The sequence below is a fragment of the Juglans regia genome, chromosome 14, assembly GCF_001411555.2.
Source record: "Juglans regia cultivar Chandler chromosome 14, Walnut 2.0, whole genome shotgun sequence".
Classification (NCBI taxonomy): domain Eukaryota; kingdom Viridiplantae; phylum Streptophyta; class Magnoliopsida; order Fagales; family Juglandaceae; genus Juglans; species Juglans regia.
The window spans coordinates 26737634-26757050 of record NC_049914.1 but is presented as its reverse complement, the minus strand read 5'-3'; the positions used below and the strand labels follow the sequence as shown (position 1 = coordinate 26757050).

The 19417-nt window shown below is 32.8% G+C and overlaps 1 protein-coding gene across 1 annotated transcript; it reads right to left on the bottom strand.

Annotated features, from left to right (window-relative positions):
* Window positions 1-15345: 15345 nt before the first annotated feature.
* On the bottom strand, window positions 15346-19417 carry LOC109016292 (beta-glucosidase 12-like). The gene is made up of 13 exons (XM_035685541.1): window positions 19239-19417; window positions 19068-19140; window positions 18337-18395; window positions 17949-18024; window positions 17718-17795; window positions 17515-17602; window positions 17165-17420; window positions 16906-17021; window positions 16565-16782; window positions 16417-16448; window positions 16118-16220; window positions 15904-16012; window positions 15346-15814 (listed from the first exon to the last, which is right to left on the bottom strand). Exons 1-13 carry the CDS (start codon window positions 19401-19403, stop codon window positions 15646-15648), a joined length of 1542 nt encoding a protein of 513 aa, XP_035541434.1. The 5' UTR covers window positions 19404-19417; the 3' UTR covers window positions 15346-15645.

Sequence of the window (19417 nt, the reverse complement as noted above, 5' to 3'; positions counted from 1 at the left end):
TGTTTCAAAGGCTGATTTATACTCCTCAACAGAGGCAACCTGCCTTAGCCTTGTAAGTTGCTCCATAGGATCATCATAACTACTAGGGCCAAATCTGATTAATAATGCTTTCACAAACTCCTCCCAACCACACAACAAGCTAGATTCATCCATATCCCTAAACCAAACCAGTGCTCTTCCAGCCACATGGAATGAAACCAGTCTCAAACGGTGTTGTGGTAATGTGTTATGAAAGGTAAAAAAACTGGTTTACCTTGTAAAGCCATCCGTGTGGGTCTTCTCCATCAAATACTGGAAAATCCAGTCTTACAGATCTTGGTTGTAGCTCCCCACCCTGAGGTATGAAAAGTTGTTGATTCTCTTCCTGATTTGTGTGTTTTGAATTGGTGTCCTTTTTTTTGTGCAGGATTGACGTCATTTCAGAAAACTGCTGCATTAAGGCCTCCATCTGCCGCCTCATAGCACTCAGCTCACCCCCAATGGCGCTAAACTGTGACTCTGTATGCCGAATGTGAGCTTCTGTGGTTTGTTTGAAGGAAGATAGTCCTTCCTGGAGGTCTTTCAAACGGGTTCCTTCAGCCATTGCAGGATCTTGAGCTCTAAGATACCACTTGTAATAGTCTAGAATTAATGGAAGATGATAGTAAAGATGAATACTGATAACTGAATATTACTTTAGTGGAATTGGAATGGAACGTAATGACACGCTTTCTTCGAGGGAAAGCACCTCCAACAAGTCTAACAGACTAATATTCTCAGATGCCCCTTCCCACTACCCCGTACAGGTTCATATACTAATATTATTGAATTACTAAAAAATCCTTTCCTTAAATGGGCTCATGGCCCTTACAATAACAGACCAACTAAACAAAACATAAATGTTGGGCTTCTAGACAGCCCACGATCCAGATGCCCTTCACTTGATAGTCCGGCCCATAACTGCCCCGACCCATGCTTCGGACATCCTTCCTTGAGAACACGACAGCTCTTGACTTAGGGTTTACTTGTAACATACTTCACTTAAGTCTCGAAGTTCATCTGCAAGCCGCCGTATCACACAGCCACACAAAGTCCAGTTCGGCTACATCGATCTTCCACATGAGAAATAAATGCAGTGCCCGGAACACCATGAGTAATGCAGTGTGCCTTCCAGGGTCGTAAATAAGCCCCCCCGGCTTAATTTATGAAGCCATCTTTATTGTACTGGAATGCTCGGGGGATAGGTACGTCAAGAAAGCGCCTTAAAAAATTGGTATCTAAATTTCTTCCTCAAATTCTTGTTATTGCTGAGCCAATGGTAAGTAATTCCCGTTTAGATTTGTGGCGTGATTGTTTGCGGTTTGATTATTGTTGTTCTAATGTTAATGATGGAGGTAAGTTATGGATGTTTTGGGTTCAGGAATTAAATCTTGTAGTTGAGTTTATGGGTGATCAATTTTTGACAATTCGTATTGATAATCCTAATGTTGTCCGCATTACTTTTGTATATGCGAAATGCTCCTATTTGGAGCGTAGAAGACTGTGGGATGTTTTGATGGCGGCTAATATTCACCAGTTACCTTGGATGGTGATGGGTGATTTTAATATTATTAGGAATGATTCGGAGCGCAGAGGGGGACAGCCAAGATTAGCTTTGGCTATGGAGGAGTTTAATGATTGGGTGGGTGCTTGTGGTCTTCTTGATATGCCTTTTTTGTGGGAATTCTTTTTCCTGGTGTAATGGTCATTCGGGGAGATCTAGGCAATGGGCGAGGCTTGATCGTTGCTTTCTTAATACTGCAGCTCTTGATATTTTTCCTGATGCTAAATTGGAATATTTATCTCGAACCTCTTCTGATCATGCACCTATGTCGATTTTTTTGGAGAATCAGTTTGTTTCTTATGGCTATCCTTCTTTTAAATTTCAGCAAATGTGGGTATCTCATGCCCAATTTTTTGAATGTGTTTTGAATTCTTGGAAGGTGGATGTGGTTGGAGGCTCTAGTTTAAATGTGCTGATGAATAAACTTAAAAGACTCAGAATTGCTTTGCGAGAGTGGAATAAGCATGTTTTTGGGAGGACGGAATTTCATATAGCAGAGCTTGAGGCTCGTATTAGGGGTTTGGAGGCTAGTCTGCAATCTGAATATATCAAAGATGTAGAGGATGATCTCGTGGTTTCTCAATTGGAGCTTTCAGTTTGGTTGGAGAGGGAAGAAAAGCGTTTGGCTCAACAAGCTAAACAAGGTTGGATTCAGAAGGGAGAAGCGACATCCACGTTCTTCCGTGCGGTCAGTCGTCGTAATCATAAAGTGGTGAAAGAGATGAAACTTGCAGATGGTACTATTCTTTCCTCACCAGAACAGATCCATGACGGGGCTATTTCTTATTTCTCACAATTCCTGGAGGTTGGTTCTTGTTGTGAAGAGCCGAATCTGGGGGGTTTGGTCATTCCTACTATTTCTCAGGGTGATAATGAATTTTCTGGCTCGTATTCCATCATCCCAGGAAGTTTACGAAGCTCTTTGTTCCATTCCGGAAGATAGTAGTCCAGGTCCTGATGGGTTTGGATCGGGATTCTATCGTTCATGTTGGCATATAGTGGGTAATGAGGTTGTTGATGCGGTTTCAGAGTTTTTTCGAGGTAAGAATCTTCCGAGGTTTTTTAATGCTACTTTCTTGGTTTTAATTCCTAAAGTGGATAATCCGACAAGTTTTGATAAGTTTAGACCAATTAGCCTGTGTACCGTGTTTTACAAAATATGCACTAAAATTATGGTTAATCGTCTTTCCCCCATATTGGCAAAAATTATATCTCCTGAACAAGGAGCTTTTCTTCCGGGTCGAAGCATATTTGAGAATATTAGTATTACACAAGAAATGATCCATTCTATTAATAAGCCGGCTCATGGTGGAAATGTTGTTTTGAAGATTGACATGGCTAAAGCATATGATAGTGTAGACTGGTCTTTTCTTTTGCATGTTCTTAAAGCATTCGGGGTTTTCAGATTTTTTCTGCATGTTAATTCAAAAATGCATCACTAATCCTTGGTTTTCTGTGATTATGAATGGGGTGCCCAAAGGTTTTTTTAAAGGTGGTCGTGGGTTGAGACAAGGAGACCCTATCTCTCCTTATTTTTTTATTATTGTTGAGGAAATTTTTACAAGGATGATAAAAAAACAGGTGGATATGGGTAAGATTATTCCTTTTTACCATTCTAGGGGTACTCCCATTATTTCTCATTTACTCTATGCGGATGATATGGTGCTTTTTTGTAATGGGGGAAAAAAATCTTTAAGAACTATTTCTGATGTGTTAAAGACGTACGAACAATGGTCGGGGCAAGTAGTTAGCAAAAACAAGTCCTCTATTTTTTTCTCTTCGCAGATTCCTATTTCTAGACGTCGGGCTCTTCTTCGTTTCACGGGTTTTACGGAAGGGACTTTTCCCTTTAAATATCTAGGAGTTCCTATTATTTCAGGAAGATTGAAAATTGCTTATTTTGATGACTTGATTGCTAAAGTTCAATGTAGATTGGAGGGTTGGCAAACCAGATTGTTATCTAGTGGGGCGCGTCTGATTCTTATTAAACATGTGCTTCAAAGTATTCCTGTTCACAGTCTTTCTATCTTAAGGACGCCTAAAGCTGTTATTGAGAAACTTAAAAAAATTATTAGCACCTTTTTCTGGGGTGTTAAAGATGGAAAAAACAAGAAAAAATGGCATTCTTGGGTGGATATTTGTAAGCCTGTTTCGGAAGGCGGGATGGGTATTCGGAGCCTTCAAGATGTGCAAACATCTCTACATATGAGGTTAGCTTGGAATCTTTTGCAAGGTACATCTCTTTGGTCTAATTTTTTTCATGCTAAGTATGTTGGTGATAGTCATATTTCTATAGTGGATCCAAGGAAAGGGTCTATTTTTTGGAAGATGATTTTGGAAAATATTCCTTTAGTGCAAACAAATTCTAAATGGAGAGTTAGAGAGGGTAAGCTTCTTTTTTGGCATGATAAGTGGGTTGATGATGCCCCTCTTAGTCATAATATTCAGATTTCGGGTATGCCAAATCTTAAGTTGGAAGATTGTAAAACTGAGTTGGGTTGGAATATGGAGATTTTTGCTCAGTTGGTTGGGTATCAAAAAGCTGAAGATATTATTATGCAATTGGGTAGGGTTAAACATGAGAAAGATAAATTGATATGGCTTCCTAATGATGACGGAACTTTTTCTTCGAAGAGTGCTTGGAATTGTATTCGCTTGAGGGGACCAGATTTCCCTTGGGCAAAATGGGTTTGGCACTCTGTTCTTCCTAAAAAAATTTCAATCACAATGTGGAAGGCCATACATGATTGTCTTCCTGTGGATGATAAAATTTGCAGAATTGGTATTCCTATTGTTTCCCGTTGTGATTGTTGTTCCAGTTATACTTGTGAAGATCTAAATCATATTCTTGCGGGAGGTGATTTTGCTGATTTTTTTCATGCTAAGTATGTTGGTGATAGTCATATTTCTATAGTGGATCCAAGGAAAGGGTCTATTTTTTGGAAGATGATTTTGGAAAATATTCCTTTAGTGCAAACAAATTCTAAATGGAGAGTTAGAGAGGGTAAGCTTCTTTTTTGGCATGATAAGTGGGTTGATGATGCCCCTCTTAGTCATAATATTCAGATTTCGGGTATGCCAAATCTTAAGTTGGAAGATTGTAAAACTGAGTTGGGTTGGAATATGGAGATTTTTGCTCAGTTGGTTGGGTATCAAAAAGCTGAAGATATTATTATGCAATTGGGTAGGGTTAAACATGAGAAAGATAAATTGATATGGCTTCCTAATGATGACGGAACTTTTTCTTCGAAGAGTGCTTGGAATTGTATTCGCTTGAGGGGACCAGATTTCCCTTGGGCAAAATGGGTTTGGCACTCTGTTCTTCCTAAAAAAATTTCAATCACAATGTGGAAGGCCATACATGATTGTCTTCCTGTGGATGATAAAATTTGCAGAATTGGTATTCCTATTGTTTCCCGTTGTGATTGTTGTTCCAGTTATACTTGTGAAGATCTAAATCATATTCTTGCGGGAGGTGATTTTGCTGAAAAAATTTGGCGTATATGTTCGGTGGTTATTGGAATTCCGTGGGTGGAAGGTTGTTCATGGAGACAGAGGGTGGAGTGTTGGTATAGGAGGGCTAAGAATTCTAATCGTCCTGGTCAACTGTTGGGTCTTCTTCCGGCAATCATTACTTGGCGGTTATGGGGCCGTCGTTGTAAAGCCCGGATGGAAGGAATAATGGAATCGGTTCAACAAGTTTGGTGTTCCATCAAATATTGGGTTTCTTGGATTGCAGTTAAACTTAACAAGGTTAATTTGTTCAATCGGCGAGATGAAGGTATTTTAAAATGTTTTAATATGCCGTTAAATGTCATGAGGAAAGAGATTGTCATTCCAGTAAAGTGGAATCAGCCTAAGCAAGGTTGGGTAAAGCTGAATGTTGATGGTTGTTCTCTAGGTAATCCGGGCCCTTCAGGTGCGGGAGGTATTATTCGAGATGAAAAAGGTAATCTGCTTTGTGGGTTTGCTATTGCTATGGGGCATCATTCGAACAATTATTCTGAGCTAATGGGTTTACTTCATGGGCTTCGATATATTGGTTTGATGGGTTTTCTTTTTGTGGAAATTGAACTAGATTCTTTGATAGTTCTAAATTGGTTGAAGAATCAGAGATGTGGCTTATGGTATATGGAAGACTATTGGGATGAAATTCAGAGTCGTATAGCTGGTATTAATGTTTCATTTGTTCTTTGTTATAGAGAATGTAATTCGGTTGCGGATGGTTTAGCTAAAATGGGTGCTAATGGTATTTTGGGATCATGGTTGTCTCTTCCTGAGTTACCTCCTGCTATTAGAGGTAACATTAGGCTGGATAGAGGGGGTCTCCCTTACTTACGTAGAATCCGAAGCAGTTGATTAAAAGATTTGTGAGCTGGCTGTTTGAGAGGTATGTATTTTTTTGCATTTGATCATTTATTTCTCACTCTATGTTCGTGCAGATTTTGTTTTTGCAGGTTGTTCTTTGAAGGTTTTTTTGGAGGTTTTTGTATAGTGGTTGAGTTTTTTGGTTTTTAGGCTTGGGTTTTGGTTTTATTATATTATTTGTAGCCCCCAGGCCTTGGGTTGTAACCACGGTTTTCCTCCGCCACAAGTGAGGGTTGATTAATAAAATTTGGGACGGAGTCACAATTGGACATGTGACTTTCGGCTCTTCATTAAAAAAAAAAAAAAAAAAAAAAATGCAGTGTGCCTTCCAGTTTGACTTTAAATACTAGTATGCTATTTCAAAAAATAAAATAAAAAATTACTAGTATGCAGTGTAAATATAAATTCTATATTTTACTTTTAAAAAAATAAAAAATACACAAATACTCTAAAATTAATTTCATTACTATTAAATAAAAAAAATTAAATATATAAACAATCCAAATAAAGGAACAAAGTTGACGGGACGGCATACTAGCTGGCATGCATTTTCCCAACACTATATATCCTTCAATTACAACGCAACCGATCTCACCTTTCAACTTTTATATAAAAAAATTAATAATATTAAGAAACCATTTAAAATTTAAAACAATTCTAAAACATTAATAACATTAAAAAATAATATTTTATTTAATTTTTAATTTTTATTTAAAATCATTTCATCTCATTTCACTAATAAAACCAAACCGCAACGTAAATGAGCTCAATATAAATATGTGTATCTGTGGGTGCATGCACAAACCAACTTGCTAGATCGCTCACGTACAATCGAATTACAATGCTCCAGTTATAAATGGCTACAACAACATCGATCTTTCAAAGGAAAAAACTCAATTATCACGAATTCAAACTAATGAATCATTTGAAGTTTTAGACACTAATGTTGGATAAACGTAGTAACTAGACGTTATAAGATCTCAGAAAAACCAGATGTTTGGACCAGATCAGGCAAAGCTTGACAGAAGCATGCATGGAAATTAATGTCTCTTACATCAGAAAAATAGCAAACAATTTGACTCGTCACAGCCCCAAAACTTGAAGGTTAATAATCTTTTTCCCGTCCCCAAGGATATCACACAACAACCCAGATTTCTTCGGTGAAAAATACATGTAGATAAGATCCATTCCCCTGAGCTAGCTTTTGAAATAATGCAAAACCATAATAATTAGAAAAGACACGAAAAAAGATGCGATAAATCTCGTGATCGATGAACGCTTAAACCCGGCTGTTCTTGCAGTATTGTTAATTTCATATATTATATTATTTCTTGATAAGATAATATATTCAATAATAGAAAAAAAAAATAAAAAGTTCCAGCAAGTAGTTGCATATTATATATATACAAAGAGAATGATGAATGCGCCTCGGGCGGCCCGATCGACGTACGTAGGTAGGAAGAAGACTACATTATTGTAAAGGGCGACCGCTTCCAATCCGGTCGGAAATTATCGATAACATAAAATATTTTATTTTTTTATATTTTATTTTTTTAACACTGTAAAAATTTTTTTTAAAAAAATAAAAAAATTATAATATTATTAAAAAATATTTATTTAATCACTAAGTAAAAAAATTTTAACGAAATCGAAAGCGATGAGAGCAGTTTTACTCTATTGTAAATCATGACATGACCTATTATCCGATCGGCTAATATAGAATTAGTTTGCGATTGGATATTGAGTTGAATTGAATTAAATTTTTTATGAATAGTAATGAGTTGAGATAATGAAATGAGTTTTGTGAATTTTATTTAAAATGATTTTAAATGTATTTGAATATTAAGATAAATTTAGATATATTTATTAGAAGTTAAAAAAAATTATTGGTCTCATATGTAAAGAAATTTTGAGTTGATATGAGTTTAATAATTTAAAAATTAAGTATTTAAATATTAGACTTAACTTAAAATTAAGCAAAACAAAATTAAACTCATATGAGTTTAACAATCAAATAGGACTTTAATGGAATATATATATATATATATATATATATATGTATTTATATGGATCACTTTGTTGGGAATATGAGCCATGTGCCATATCTAAGATATCTTAGCCCCAACGTGAATGTTCTACATTATGTTCAATGATACGACAAAACTCAAAATTCTTAATATGGGCCACATAGTGTCATCGATCGAGATTAAACTCATGAAACATTACTAATTTAGAAGGAATTTGAAGAAAGAATTAAATTAAAATTAAATTAAATTAAATTAATATGGTCCACGGCGTAAAAGAATATACCCACGTATCTTATGACTCGACCTACCTAATTATTTCAAGTTGTCTTAATTCTATAGTATTATATTTTTTACCCTTCGAATTGTCAATCAAAATTAAAATTTTATTTAAAAAGAGTACATCGATATTACATTAAAAGAAATGTTAGATTGACGAAATTTTTTTATAAAAATAAATTTATAAACTATCATAATATATTATTTTAACACATTGTATCAACAATTTATAAATTTATTTTCATTAAACTTACATGATACATAACACCTCTTTGCATTCTAAGTGAAAATTTAGGTTATATTTAGACATTGAATTGAGATGAAAACTTAAAGTTAAATAAAATATTATTAGAATATTATTATTTTAAAATTTATAAAAATTAAATTATTTATTATATTTTATTTCAAAATTTATAAAAATTATAATATTGAGAGGAGATGATATGGATTGAGAGCCTCTCTCAATTCAAACCGAACCTTAAAAGGTAAAAGAATGCATTGGAGGTCTTGTTTTAGAAATAGTCTTTTGAACATTCGTTTATAAGTACTACTTAAAATAAGAAAAATTATATATACTAGTCTTAAATTCATAAATACTGTGCAAACTGTATATAAAAAAAAGTAGATCACTTCAAGAAAAAAATCATTTTTTCTTGATGAGTTACACATTTAAAAAAAAAATAAAGAAGAGAAAAAAAACTAGCACATTTAAGATTTTTACACAACATTACTATTAAAATAATCGAACCGATCACATATCCCAATGTACATAATGCTCTCAACGGACATAAAGCTCCAACAAGTGGGGATTATTTACCAGTTCAAATCAACGGACATAAAGCTCTCACAAGTGGGATTAGTGATCAAGTTAAGTATGAACTTCACAAATCCCACTTTTTACGCACATTTAAGATTTTTACACAACATTAGCATTAAAATAATCGAACCGATCACATATCCCAATGTACATAATGCTCTCAACAGACATAAAGCTCCCTCAAGTGGGATTATTTACCAGTTCAAATCAACGGACATAAAGCTCTAACAAATGGAATTAGTGAAGTTAAGTATGAACTTCACAAATCCCACTTTTTCGTAAAGACAAATGCTGATTAGTAGTTGTAGTACTGTTTATAATAAAGACGTCGCGACTCGTGCCACCACCGTCTTGTCTAACTTTTCTAGTATTATATATTTATGAATGACAATAGTGAAAGTTCTTACTTTATTAGAAGTGGGATTAGAATCTTAATGTTTAAGTTATTGAAAATTAATTCAGTTGATAAGATTTTGGGAGATATTGATGTGTCGTATTGTTTGCGTATATTCTCCCATCCTCTTATATAATTTTTCTCAGATATTCTTAAATCTTGAAGAGAAAGAATGTGACAATGTAATATGTATATTTTTGTCTATGGAATCGGGTTTGTCTGCGTAAGAGCATTAGTATTCATTTACGCAAAACTTTAGACAAAATTTAGCTAATATATTATTTTTTTTTTCCTACACAATCAAAATTTGGATTCTTAGTTAAGATTAGTCATTTCACTCTATCTAGGGCCATAAGACTATCAATCCGAACAGGAAAAATCGACTAGACTAGACCGATAGTCTTATTGGTTGGTCTTGGTCCCTACGTGTAGAAAAACTCAATAATCGGTCTAGTTTCAAGTTGTATTTTCTTTAATCGAACTGAGACCGATTGAATGTGTATATATATATAATTAAAAATATATAATATATTATTTTATGTAATAGTTGTTAAGTTAATTATGTAATTTTCATCCAAGGAATCACCATTGACTATATAAAATATTAAATAGTATATGCTATCAATTAATTAATATAATATATAGATAGATACTATACTATCTACACCCAATTAAAGTAATTATGTAACTTTTTTAAGATACCTAAGTTGTAAGTAAGAATGAAGAATACAATATATATACAATGAAACTATTTAATATTCATTAATCATATATAAAATGTTAATATGCTATCAATTAACTAATATCTCATATGATGAATAATGTTATTATATGTAGATACATACTCCACTATTTACACATAATTAAAGTAATTAGGTAATTTTTTTTAAGATTCCTAATTTTCATATTAGCATGGACAATCTACGAATAATGAAATTAATTAATATTCATTAACCATATATAAAATGTTAAAATTTTAATATAGGCCATTATGAATGCTAAGTTAGTAACTTAGTAACTATTAACATCATAAATTGCTAAATATAATTACAATTAATTATTTGTTTAATGAATTAGTCACATAATCCACATTAAATAGCTCACTTAATTTTAATTTTATTAAAATAATTAATTTCTTGCATTAATTTTTCTGTAAATAAAAAAAAGAAAAAGAGGAAAAAAATATTCATGGATCGATAGCTAAAAGTCCAGTCCAGTTCAAAAAAAAAAAGATGGACCAAAGTTTTCAGTCCGTGACCCCTCCTGCGGACCAAACCGAACTGATTACATACCTAAATTCTCTATCTAATAATAAATTATTTTTGTCAAATTTTATCTATTTTTAATGCATATTTATTTTTTATTTAAATAATTTTTTAGTTTGATTTTCTTAATTTTCAACAACTAATATGGTAGCAAAATTCTACATAGCACACTCTTCTCCCACTTTCATCCTTTCATCCAATTATATGATGTGGTATTATCCATCACCATTTAGTTATTTTTTATCTACATTTTTTACTGCATTGTAAACAAAATAAATTGGTACAAATCAAATTTAATGGACCTAAAAAAAATTCAACTGAACCCAAATCTATAGAACTATAAAATGGTTGCATTCATCTTGAACAAAATCAATGTATCAATCTCAAATCTACAGAATGATAAACTTTAATAATATGTACAAAATTCAACAACCCAAATATATATTTGCCACCCAAGTATTTATAAAAAATTTCTACCTATATTTTTTAAATACATAAAAAGTAAAAATAATTATACATCAAAATAATACTATAGTCAACAACAAACTTTTTATTAGAAGTGCTACCCACCCCCCGCCCCCCCCTCCCCTCCATTGCAAGGGGTGTGGGGGTAGACCTCCATCCGTCTGCCCCCCCGCCCCCCTCCTCAGCTCCCCCAAACTCAGCGGCGTCTGTTACGTTGCCAATTGAGTCCTCTATCGGCGTTTGCAACTTCCATGGCCACGGCAAACCAGATGGAGAGAGTTAGATCGAGAGAGTTTGAGAGAGATTGGGACTTGGGAGTCTGGGTCTGGGACGAGGTCACGAGAGAGTGAGAGAGTGACTAAGTGAGACATCGAGAGAGTTCGAGAAAGAGAAAGAAATTGGGGGGGGGGGGGTTAGACATGCGGAAACGGGGCAGGGGATTTAAGGAGCGAGGCTGAGCACCCTCCGTCTCCCACCTCTGCAACTCCTCTTTAATACGGGCGAGGGGTGTCACAACCCCGCCCCAAATCCTATGACGGGATCGCGACATGTGATCTGTTCTTTCCTTATTAATATTAGTATGTATTTATTTATTATTTCTACGAGGGTAAAATGGATAGGCATGAAAATGTCATGCATGTACACTGCATTTCTAGTATAAAAGTAAGCACCTGATACACAATCTGTTCAACATATTACCCAAAGGACTCTCAGAGTCCACCATTCATTCATTTAAAACATCACTAGTTCCAATAAAAAGGGAACTCCGTCCCTACAACATACCCAAAACACATTTTACCTTCTTATGTGGGGTTACCATCACCCCACTATAGAAGTTACACTATTACTATCATCCCACCATAATATCTACATCATGCCCAATGACATATTGTCTTAAAATCAAACCAACAAAACGACACAACATGGGACCCATCATAAAACATTAAACATAACTATTATCATTAAGCCGAAACGACAGGGAATTCTAAGCATCAGCCATTCCCTTCTCAGCAGTGCCTAGCTCCACAGCCCCATCATTCATACCTAGACGTTTAAAACATAAACACAAAGTGAGTCTAATACTCAGTAAGTAGTACACTATACCGTTAACTTATTAATCACATAATCTTTTCTTTTGAAAACATGTATATATAAACATTTACTAATTCTTGACAATGCTTTCATGCGTAATAATTTAAGAATAACTGTATTATTCAGGCATAACTGTACTTTCCATACTTAACTGTACTATAATTTCAATGCATATATAGAAAGAATTATAATATTATAGAAAGAATACATAGATTATTGTATCATGCATATTTATAGAATTGCTGTTACTGAAAACGATGTAGCATTGCTAATTCAATGCATATAATCTATTTTGGGCAAAAATAGGGAAATTTCGACAATCTAAATATAATTTCTATTAGTTTTGCCTATATATGCCGTTGCTATTTCTCTATCCAACTAGTATTGATATACACAATATATTTTATAATAATATATTAAGTGAGATGTAAATTTATAAATTTTTTTATAAAATAATACATCTCACTTAATATATTATTATAAAATATATTGTAAAAAATATTATATATAAATTATTTTCCTTATCTAAGAGCATTCTCATTGGATTAGCTAAAAGTTAAATCCAATGAGAATTTAGCTATTAGGTCAGTAAATTACTCACATTGAATTAGCTAGCTACAGTAATATCCAAATTAATTTTTAAATTTTGAACACACTATTCATTCATCAAATCTCTTTTATATTATTTCTTTCTCTCTCCTTTTAATATTAATTATTTCTCTCTCCATTTTAAATGACAATTGAAAAAATATAATTAGAATACAATTACTAATTAATATATAATATTATGAATAGTAAAATATGATAAAATAAAATAAATTTATAATTAAAAAAATTAAAAAAATTTTAAAATTATTAATTACTCATTACTATATAATGAATAAATAGATAATTCAATTTGGAGATTTGATGTGAATAGTCAAAATTAAATTCATCTTATATTATTTTATTATTATATAATGAAAAAATAGCTATTCCAATGTAGAAATTTATGTGAATGTAATAGTTAAATGTTAAATTTATCTTATATTTATAAAAAATATATTTTAATTTTAACTAATCCAATAAGAGTGAATAGAGTGAATAGGAAGTTTCGTAGATATGGAAATCATGTACATACAAATCTGTGCAAGAAATCATCTGGTCCCCATTGTGTAATCAAGCTGTGCACCTAACCACCAACATCACGTTCAATGATGGGAGGTCTTTTATTGAAATTGCAGTCATTAAAGCCAAATTGATCTGAAAAAAGTAGAGAGGGATTCGATGATGGACACCTTTGGCCAATGGAATTGAAAAGAGTATTGGATAAGGGTAGCTAGTAAAATAAATAATAAAATAATAAAATAAAATAAAGAATAATAAATAGATAATAACTTTATCATTAATCTTCAAAGATTAGATATAATAACAGTGCATAGTTTATTTAAATTTTAAAAACAGTGAGATTTATGATTAAAATAATTTTTTTTTAAATGAATTTTACATTTATCTATAATTTTTTTAAGTAGTGTGTTATATTTGTACATTTTATGATCATATTGAATATTTTTTAATTTTTAATTTTTTTAAGAAATTTTCATTTCAAAAACTAAGGAAAAGCCATGTGTCAGTCTTGAATTGACTGACACGACATCAATATTCACGTCAGCCAATTGAAAGTTGACACATGACATACAAATCTGACTTGACAATCCTATCGTTAGTTTCATTTATATATATATATTAGATATATATATCAATTTCAGGTATAAACCTCAGCATATCACATGTGATAAATGCTAAGACAACCAAAATCGAAACAAGAGAAACCCCAAAAGAGATTCTTTTTTATAAATAAATAAAATATCCCCTAAATTTTATACATAATTCTACAAATATAAAAAATGGCACCCCAAAAAATTGACAATCTCCATATGCTTTCTAAAATTTAAATATACCTAGAAATGCATTTTTCTAATTTTTTCTTTTTTATAATCCCAAAATTTTGTTTGATTTCTATATAATATCTATTTTCAAGGATGTGGCCTCTTCAGAGTTAAAATTAAAGATAAGTTTTTGAGAAATATTAAACATATAAATATGGGTCTCAAAGTTTTTGGTTATACAATATTGGCCTTCTTAACATAGATCCAAAGTAAAAATAAAAGAGAAATTATTTAAGGTCGATCATCTATGTTTTTATGATTTTTCAATCTCTTTTTAATTTACATAAGAGAGATGATGTTTATAGTCTTAAGATGTGCAAGTCATGCACATTTCCTTTATAAAAAGTTGGTAAATCTATGACCCATTTGAAAAAAAATAATTTTTTAATAATAGACCCTATTTTTTTTTCAAAAAAAGTGCATAGAACTTGAACATCCTAAACTATATCTAATATTAATCTTTATATAAATGTTTCACACGGTAGAAAAGTTGACCCCCTCGACACAATTGCTAATTCTACCGTTGCCTTGAAATATAAAAAATGTACAAAAGAAAGTCTCAGAACAAAGTTATATGTAAGAGGCTTCTAATCAGATTAATTAGACTAATCAATTCAAACCTACTAGAAATTAAAGCTCTATTATTATATTTATTCTTACAACTCCTTAAATCTAATGAATAAAGAAAAACAATAACTCCAATTTGTCACTTTGAATTATTATATTTGTATGATAGCCATTCGAATAAAGGAAAATAAGCATATTTTGAGATCTAAACTCAACATATCACAAGTGAAATGCATGCTAAGGCATTAATAAAATTTGAACCCATTCAATAAGCAAATTAGTTAGGATTTTAAGAAACTCCACATGCATGATGCATGGTCAGGATTTGAAGTCGATGTAAAAGTCCAAAATTATTTCGATCATTCATGGTGAAATGAAATGAGATAGTTTTAGATGAAAGTTGAATAAAATATTATTTTTTAATATTATTATTATTTTAAAATTTGAAAAAGTTGAATTATTTATTATATTTTATGTTAAAATTTTAAAAAATTATAATGATGAGATAAGATAAAATACTTTCATTATCCAAATCAATGCGAAAATTTGAACAACCACGCGTAATAAAAGGCGAAGACCATCCGCAAAGCAATCTTTTATTTTGCAAGCGTTTCAGCCAATGCAGAAAGAAAATTACATTATTCAAAAAGTACAATACTCATAGTGAAGAGATACATGCTCATTTTATTTGAACAACCACGCGTAATAAAAGGCAGAGACCATCCGCAAAGCAATTTATTATTCTGCAAGCGTTTCAGCCAATACAGAAAGAAAATTACATTATTCAAAAAGTACAATACTCATAGTGAAGAAATACGTGCTCAATTTATTGATAGGCAGTTCGTAATGCGAAAATCTTCATTTCTATTTCTTGAGGAAATTCTTGAACCATTGTGCTGAAAGTTTAGGATGTCTTTTCAATCCGTTCTCAAAGTCGATAAAGTGGATGCCAAACCGAATCGTATAACCAGAAAACCATTCAAAGGTGTCCGAGAATGACCAAGCAAAGTATCCTTTAACTCTCACGCCGTCCCTATTCGAAGGAAAAAAAAATGAATTAAAGGTCATAGATCACACATAGAGAGAGAGAGAGAGAGAGAGTTGTATGAATTAAGCACTTACCCAATAGCCTTATGAACATACGCAAGGTGCCTATAATGATAATCAATTCTGTGGGTGTCCACAAGAGCTTCCTTAAGAGGTATGGAGGCATTATTGTGCTCATTGACTCCTAATAAACGATTACAGTTTAGCTTAATCAGATAAAATGGGACATCCAAGAATATTTCATCATCGACTTTATGCAACAATAATTGAAAAAGGTTGAGAAAATTACCATTCTCGGTGATGTAAATTACTGGATCACCGTACTTGGTTTTTGTGTAGACAAGAAGATCGTAAATTCCTCTAGGATAGACATAGAGCCAATCCGAGGCAGCCTGAGATTTATAGAAAATGAACTGATCACTACATGCATAAAAGTTTGCCCAAGACTGTTTTCTTTTGTCATCATGTACTGATGGTAAGGTGGATAGAAAATAGCTATTAAATCCATATATTTTGCAATCCATATATCAGATCCAATATCATCCATTCAGTGAAAAATATATATTAATTTACTTATAATTCATATACCTGTGGACCAATGAGGACCCCGTCGCGCTCACCTGCCATGCACAGCCAAACAAAAAAAGAAGATGTAGTTAATATTCGATATATGCATAAGACAAACGTATATATCAATCAATGCTAGATGTACGTGTACTTTTGAATGAGTACGTACCTGTTTTAGTAAGAAGACCATCTGTCAAGTAGCTTTTGTTCAGAGACTTATTTTCAGGTGTATCAAAAACATAATTGGCAGTGTAGTAGTTTAATCCGATAAAGTCGTATGATCCCTTCACCAGCTTCGATTGCTCTGGGGTGAACATGGGTAATCGGTTTCGTACGAGAGTGCGCATGCTGAGGGGATAGCGACCCTTTGTCAAGGGGTCCATGAACCTGCAACAAAATATAAAACCATCCACAAATTGAGATCAGGATATGAAACGATGTAATCGTCCTATAATTTAAAAACAAAAACAGGTGTGACAATGGAAATAAACTAATTAAAGAAAAACATACCATCCAAATCTAAAATCAATGGCACGTAACGCGGCAGCACGGTCTTTCTCCGATTGAGAATATGGAATCATCCAATCCAAATCAACTGTTATCCCTACAACACCTTTTTGCTTTGCCTGAACATATTGAACGTGATTTGGTTAATCAGGCCATGGCTAGTCTAGTTTAAGTCAACACAACGTCAGTACGACAAAGGCATATATATATATTGTTGGTGTGAACTTCAACTTATTTGGTAAAGGTATAATAGTATTGGAACCTGATATTTGGTCTTATACAAGTTTGCGGCAACTGCATGAGCAAGAAGCAGATGGTGGGCGACGGTATATGGCTCCGTCGCTGAATCCCCACCGGTGCAATTCATTTTTTGCCAGCTCGAACATCTGAAAGGTGCTAAAACCCCTGCTGCATATCCACCATTGGTGAACATATGAGGCTCGTTTACGGTGGTCCAATGCTTTACCCTATCACCAAACTCCTTGAAGCAAAGCTCTGCGTAGTCCTTGAAGTCTTCCCTAAAAATTACGTAGGCATGCACGGATATATTAGAATTACCCATTTCTATATATGGAATGTTGGTGATACGGTCGTGAATTAGTCATCACTTACAAAATGCGGTGACTTAAGAAACCGCCATACTTATGATCTAAAGCTATTGGGACGTGCCAGTGGAAGATTGTCACATAGGGTGTAAGACCTGCATTTCAATAATTCTAAGTACCATTAATACATGATCAGTGAATTACTTATGGGTCGACATGACCACCTCATTATTAGTATATGATGATTAGATTAATGTAGACGCCCGTGACCTTTGGCTAGGAGTTCATTGATGACCTGGTTGTAGTGGTCGATTCCTTTCTGGTTCACACCATCACTAATCTTTCCGGCTGAAAATTGAACACAAACGAATAGTACTTATGAGTTATGATTATATATCGAAAGCTTTAAAAAAATAGACAATGAATATATATAGGCATCGGAAATTAATTGCTAGAGATATATCATTGAGGCAGATCAAAAGCATGTACGTAATTAATTACTTGGTATCAGTCTGGTCCATGCGATTGAGAATCTGTATGCATCTCCATTCATATCCTTCAGAAGCCCAAAGTCCTCCTAAAATTTCCAGAAAAGACAATTAATCTTTTATAATTATTATTTTAGCATAAAAATGTTAGAAAAAAGGATTTTTCCTTTTTTTTTTTTAAACAATTTCTCAGATAACATTTCTTTAAAATAATAATTATTTATCTTTAGTTTTAGGACTTGATCACAAAGCTAGCTTATCATAATAGAATGGAAGCGGAACGAATTAATTGCTACCAGCTCATCAATATTTTATTTTTTTCTTATGTGGTATATACATTTAATTTACTCCTGATCTTATTTATCCGCAAAACGGGTAAAGAAAAGGATACGCGTACGTACCTTGAAGCGATGATATTGTTCACTAGCTACATCTCCATTACTGCCATCCGCTATTTTCTCTACAGTTTCAAACAAATCAAATTAATATTATTTAAGACTAAAGCACAAGCCTAACCACAATGTTTGTTCGAAAATATTTTTAATGATTACTGGGTCATATATTATATATTTGGATGTTAAGGTGATTTCAGTTGACATGATTTAAGTTGATTTATGAATATTAATATTTTGTGATTCCATTGAAATATGTTTGAATATAAATAAGTTGATATATGTGTTTGAATGTATGCAGTAGGTTAAGATAAGTTTAACTTTTTAATGAGAATTTTAAAAAATAGTGAGTCATTTTAATGATTGATTTGAAATGGATTGAGATAAGTTTGTGTTCCGAATCTAGCCTTTGGTTGTGTTTGGATGTTAAAGTGAGTTGAGTTGAGTTGAGTTAAGATGATAAAATATTGTTAGAATATTATTTTTTAATATTATTATTATTTTGAGATAAAAAACTTTTTATATCCAAGACTCCCCAAAATGTCAATTTTTTTTTTCTTCCGGAAATAGCAGTACGTTATTAGTTTTTCGTCTTCATGTCATCTGAAATAATAATTTCCTCATTCTTGAGACGATAGAGATAGATAAATTTATATTCAAGGACGACGCTTCGTACGTAATATATATATATATATATATATAAAAAAATGTAGAGAGAGAGAGAGAGAGAGATCAGAGACCTGGATATTTGTGGGTGTAATAATCCCACATACTTTCTCCTTTGCCATCATGAAATGGCGCTGCACCTTCAACCTGGAATTCAAACAGTTATTGGGGTATGCACGTATTTGCATGACTTATTTTGTGAACGTATTAATTAAAACTCAAAATATGTGCAACCTGGGATTTACCTGATAGTCAGCTGATCCTGCACCAAAAGTGAAACCTTTGGGAAAACTGGTCCTGTTGAGTGTAGAAATGCCGTAATGGGGAGTGATAGCAATGGCATTGATGGTATTGGCGAAAGAGGAAACAAGAACAAGAAGGCCTATGAGTATGTACCCTTTCATCGCCATATTGGATTTTGGTG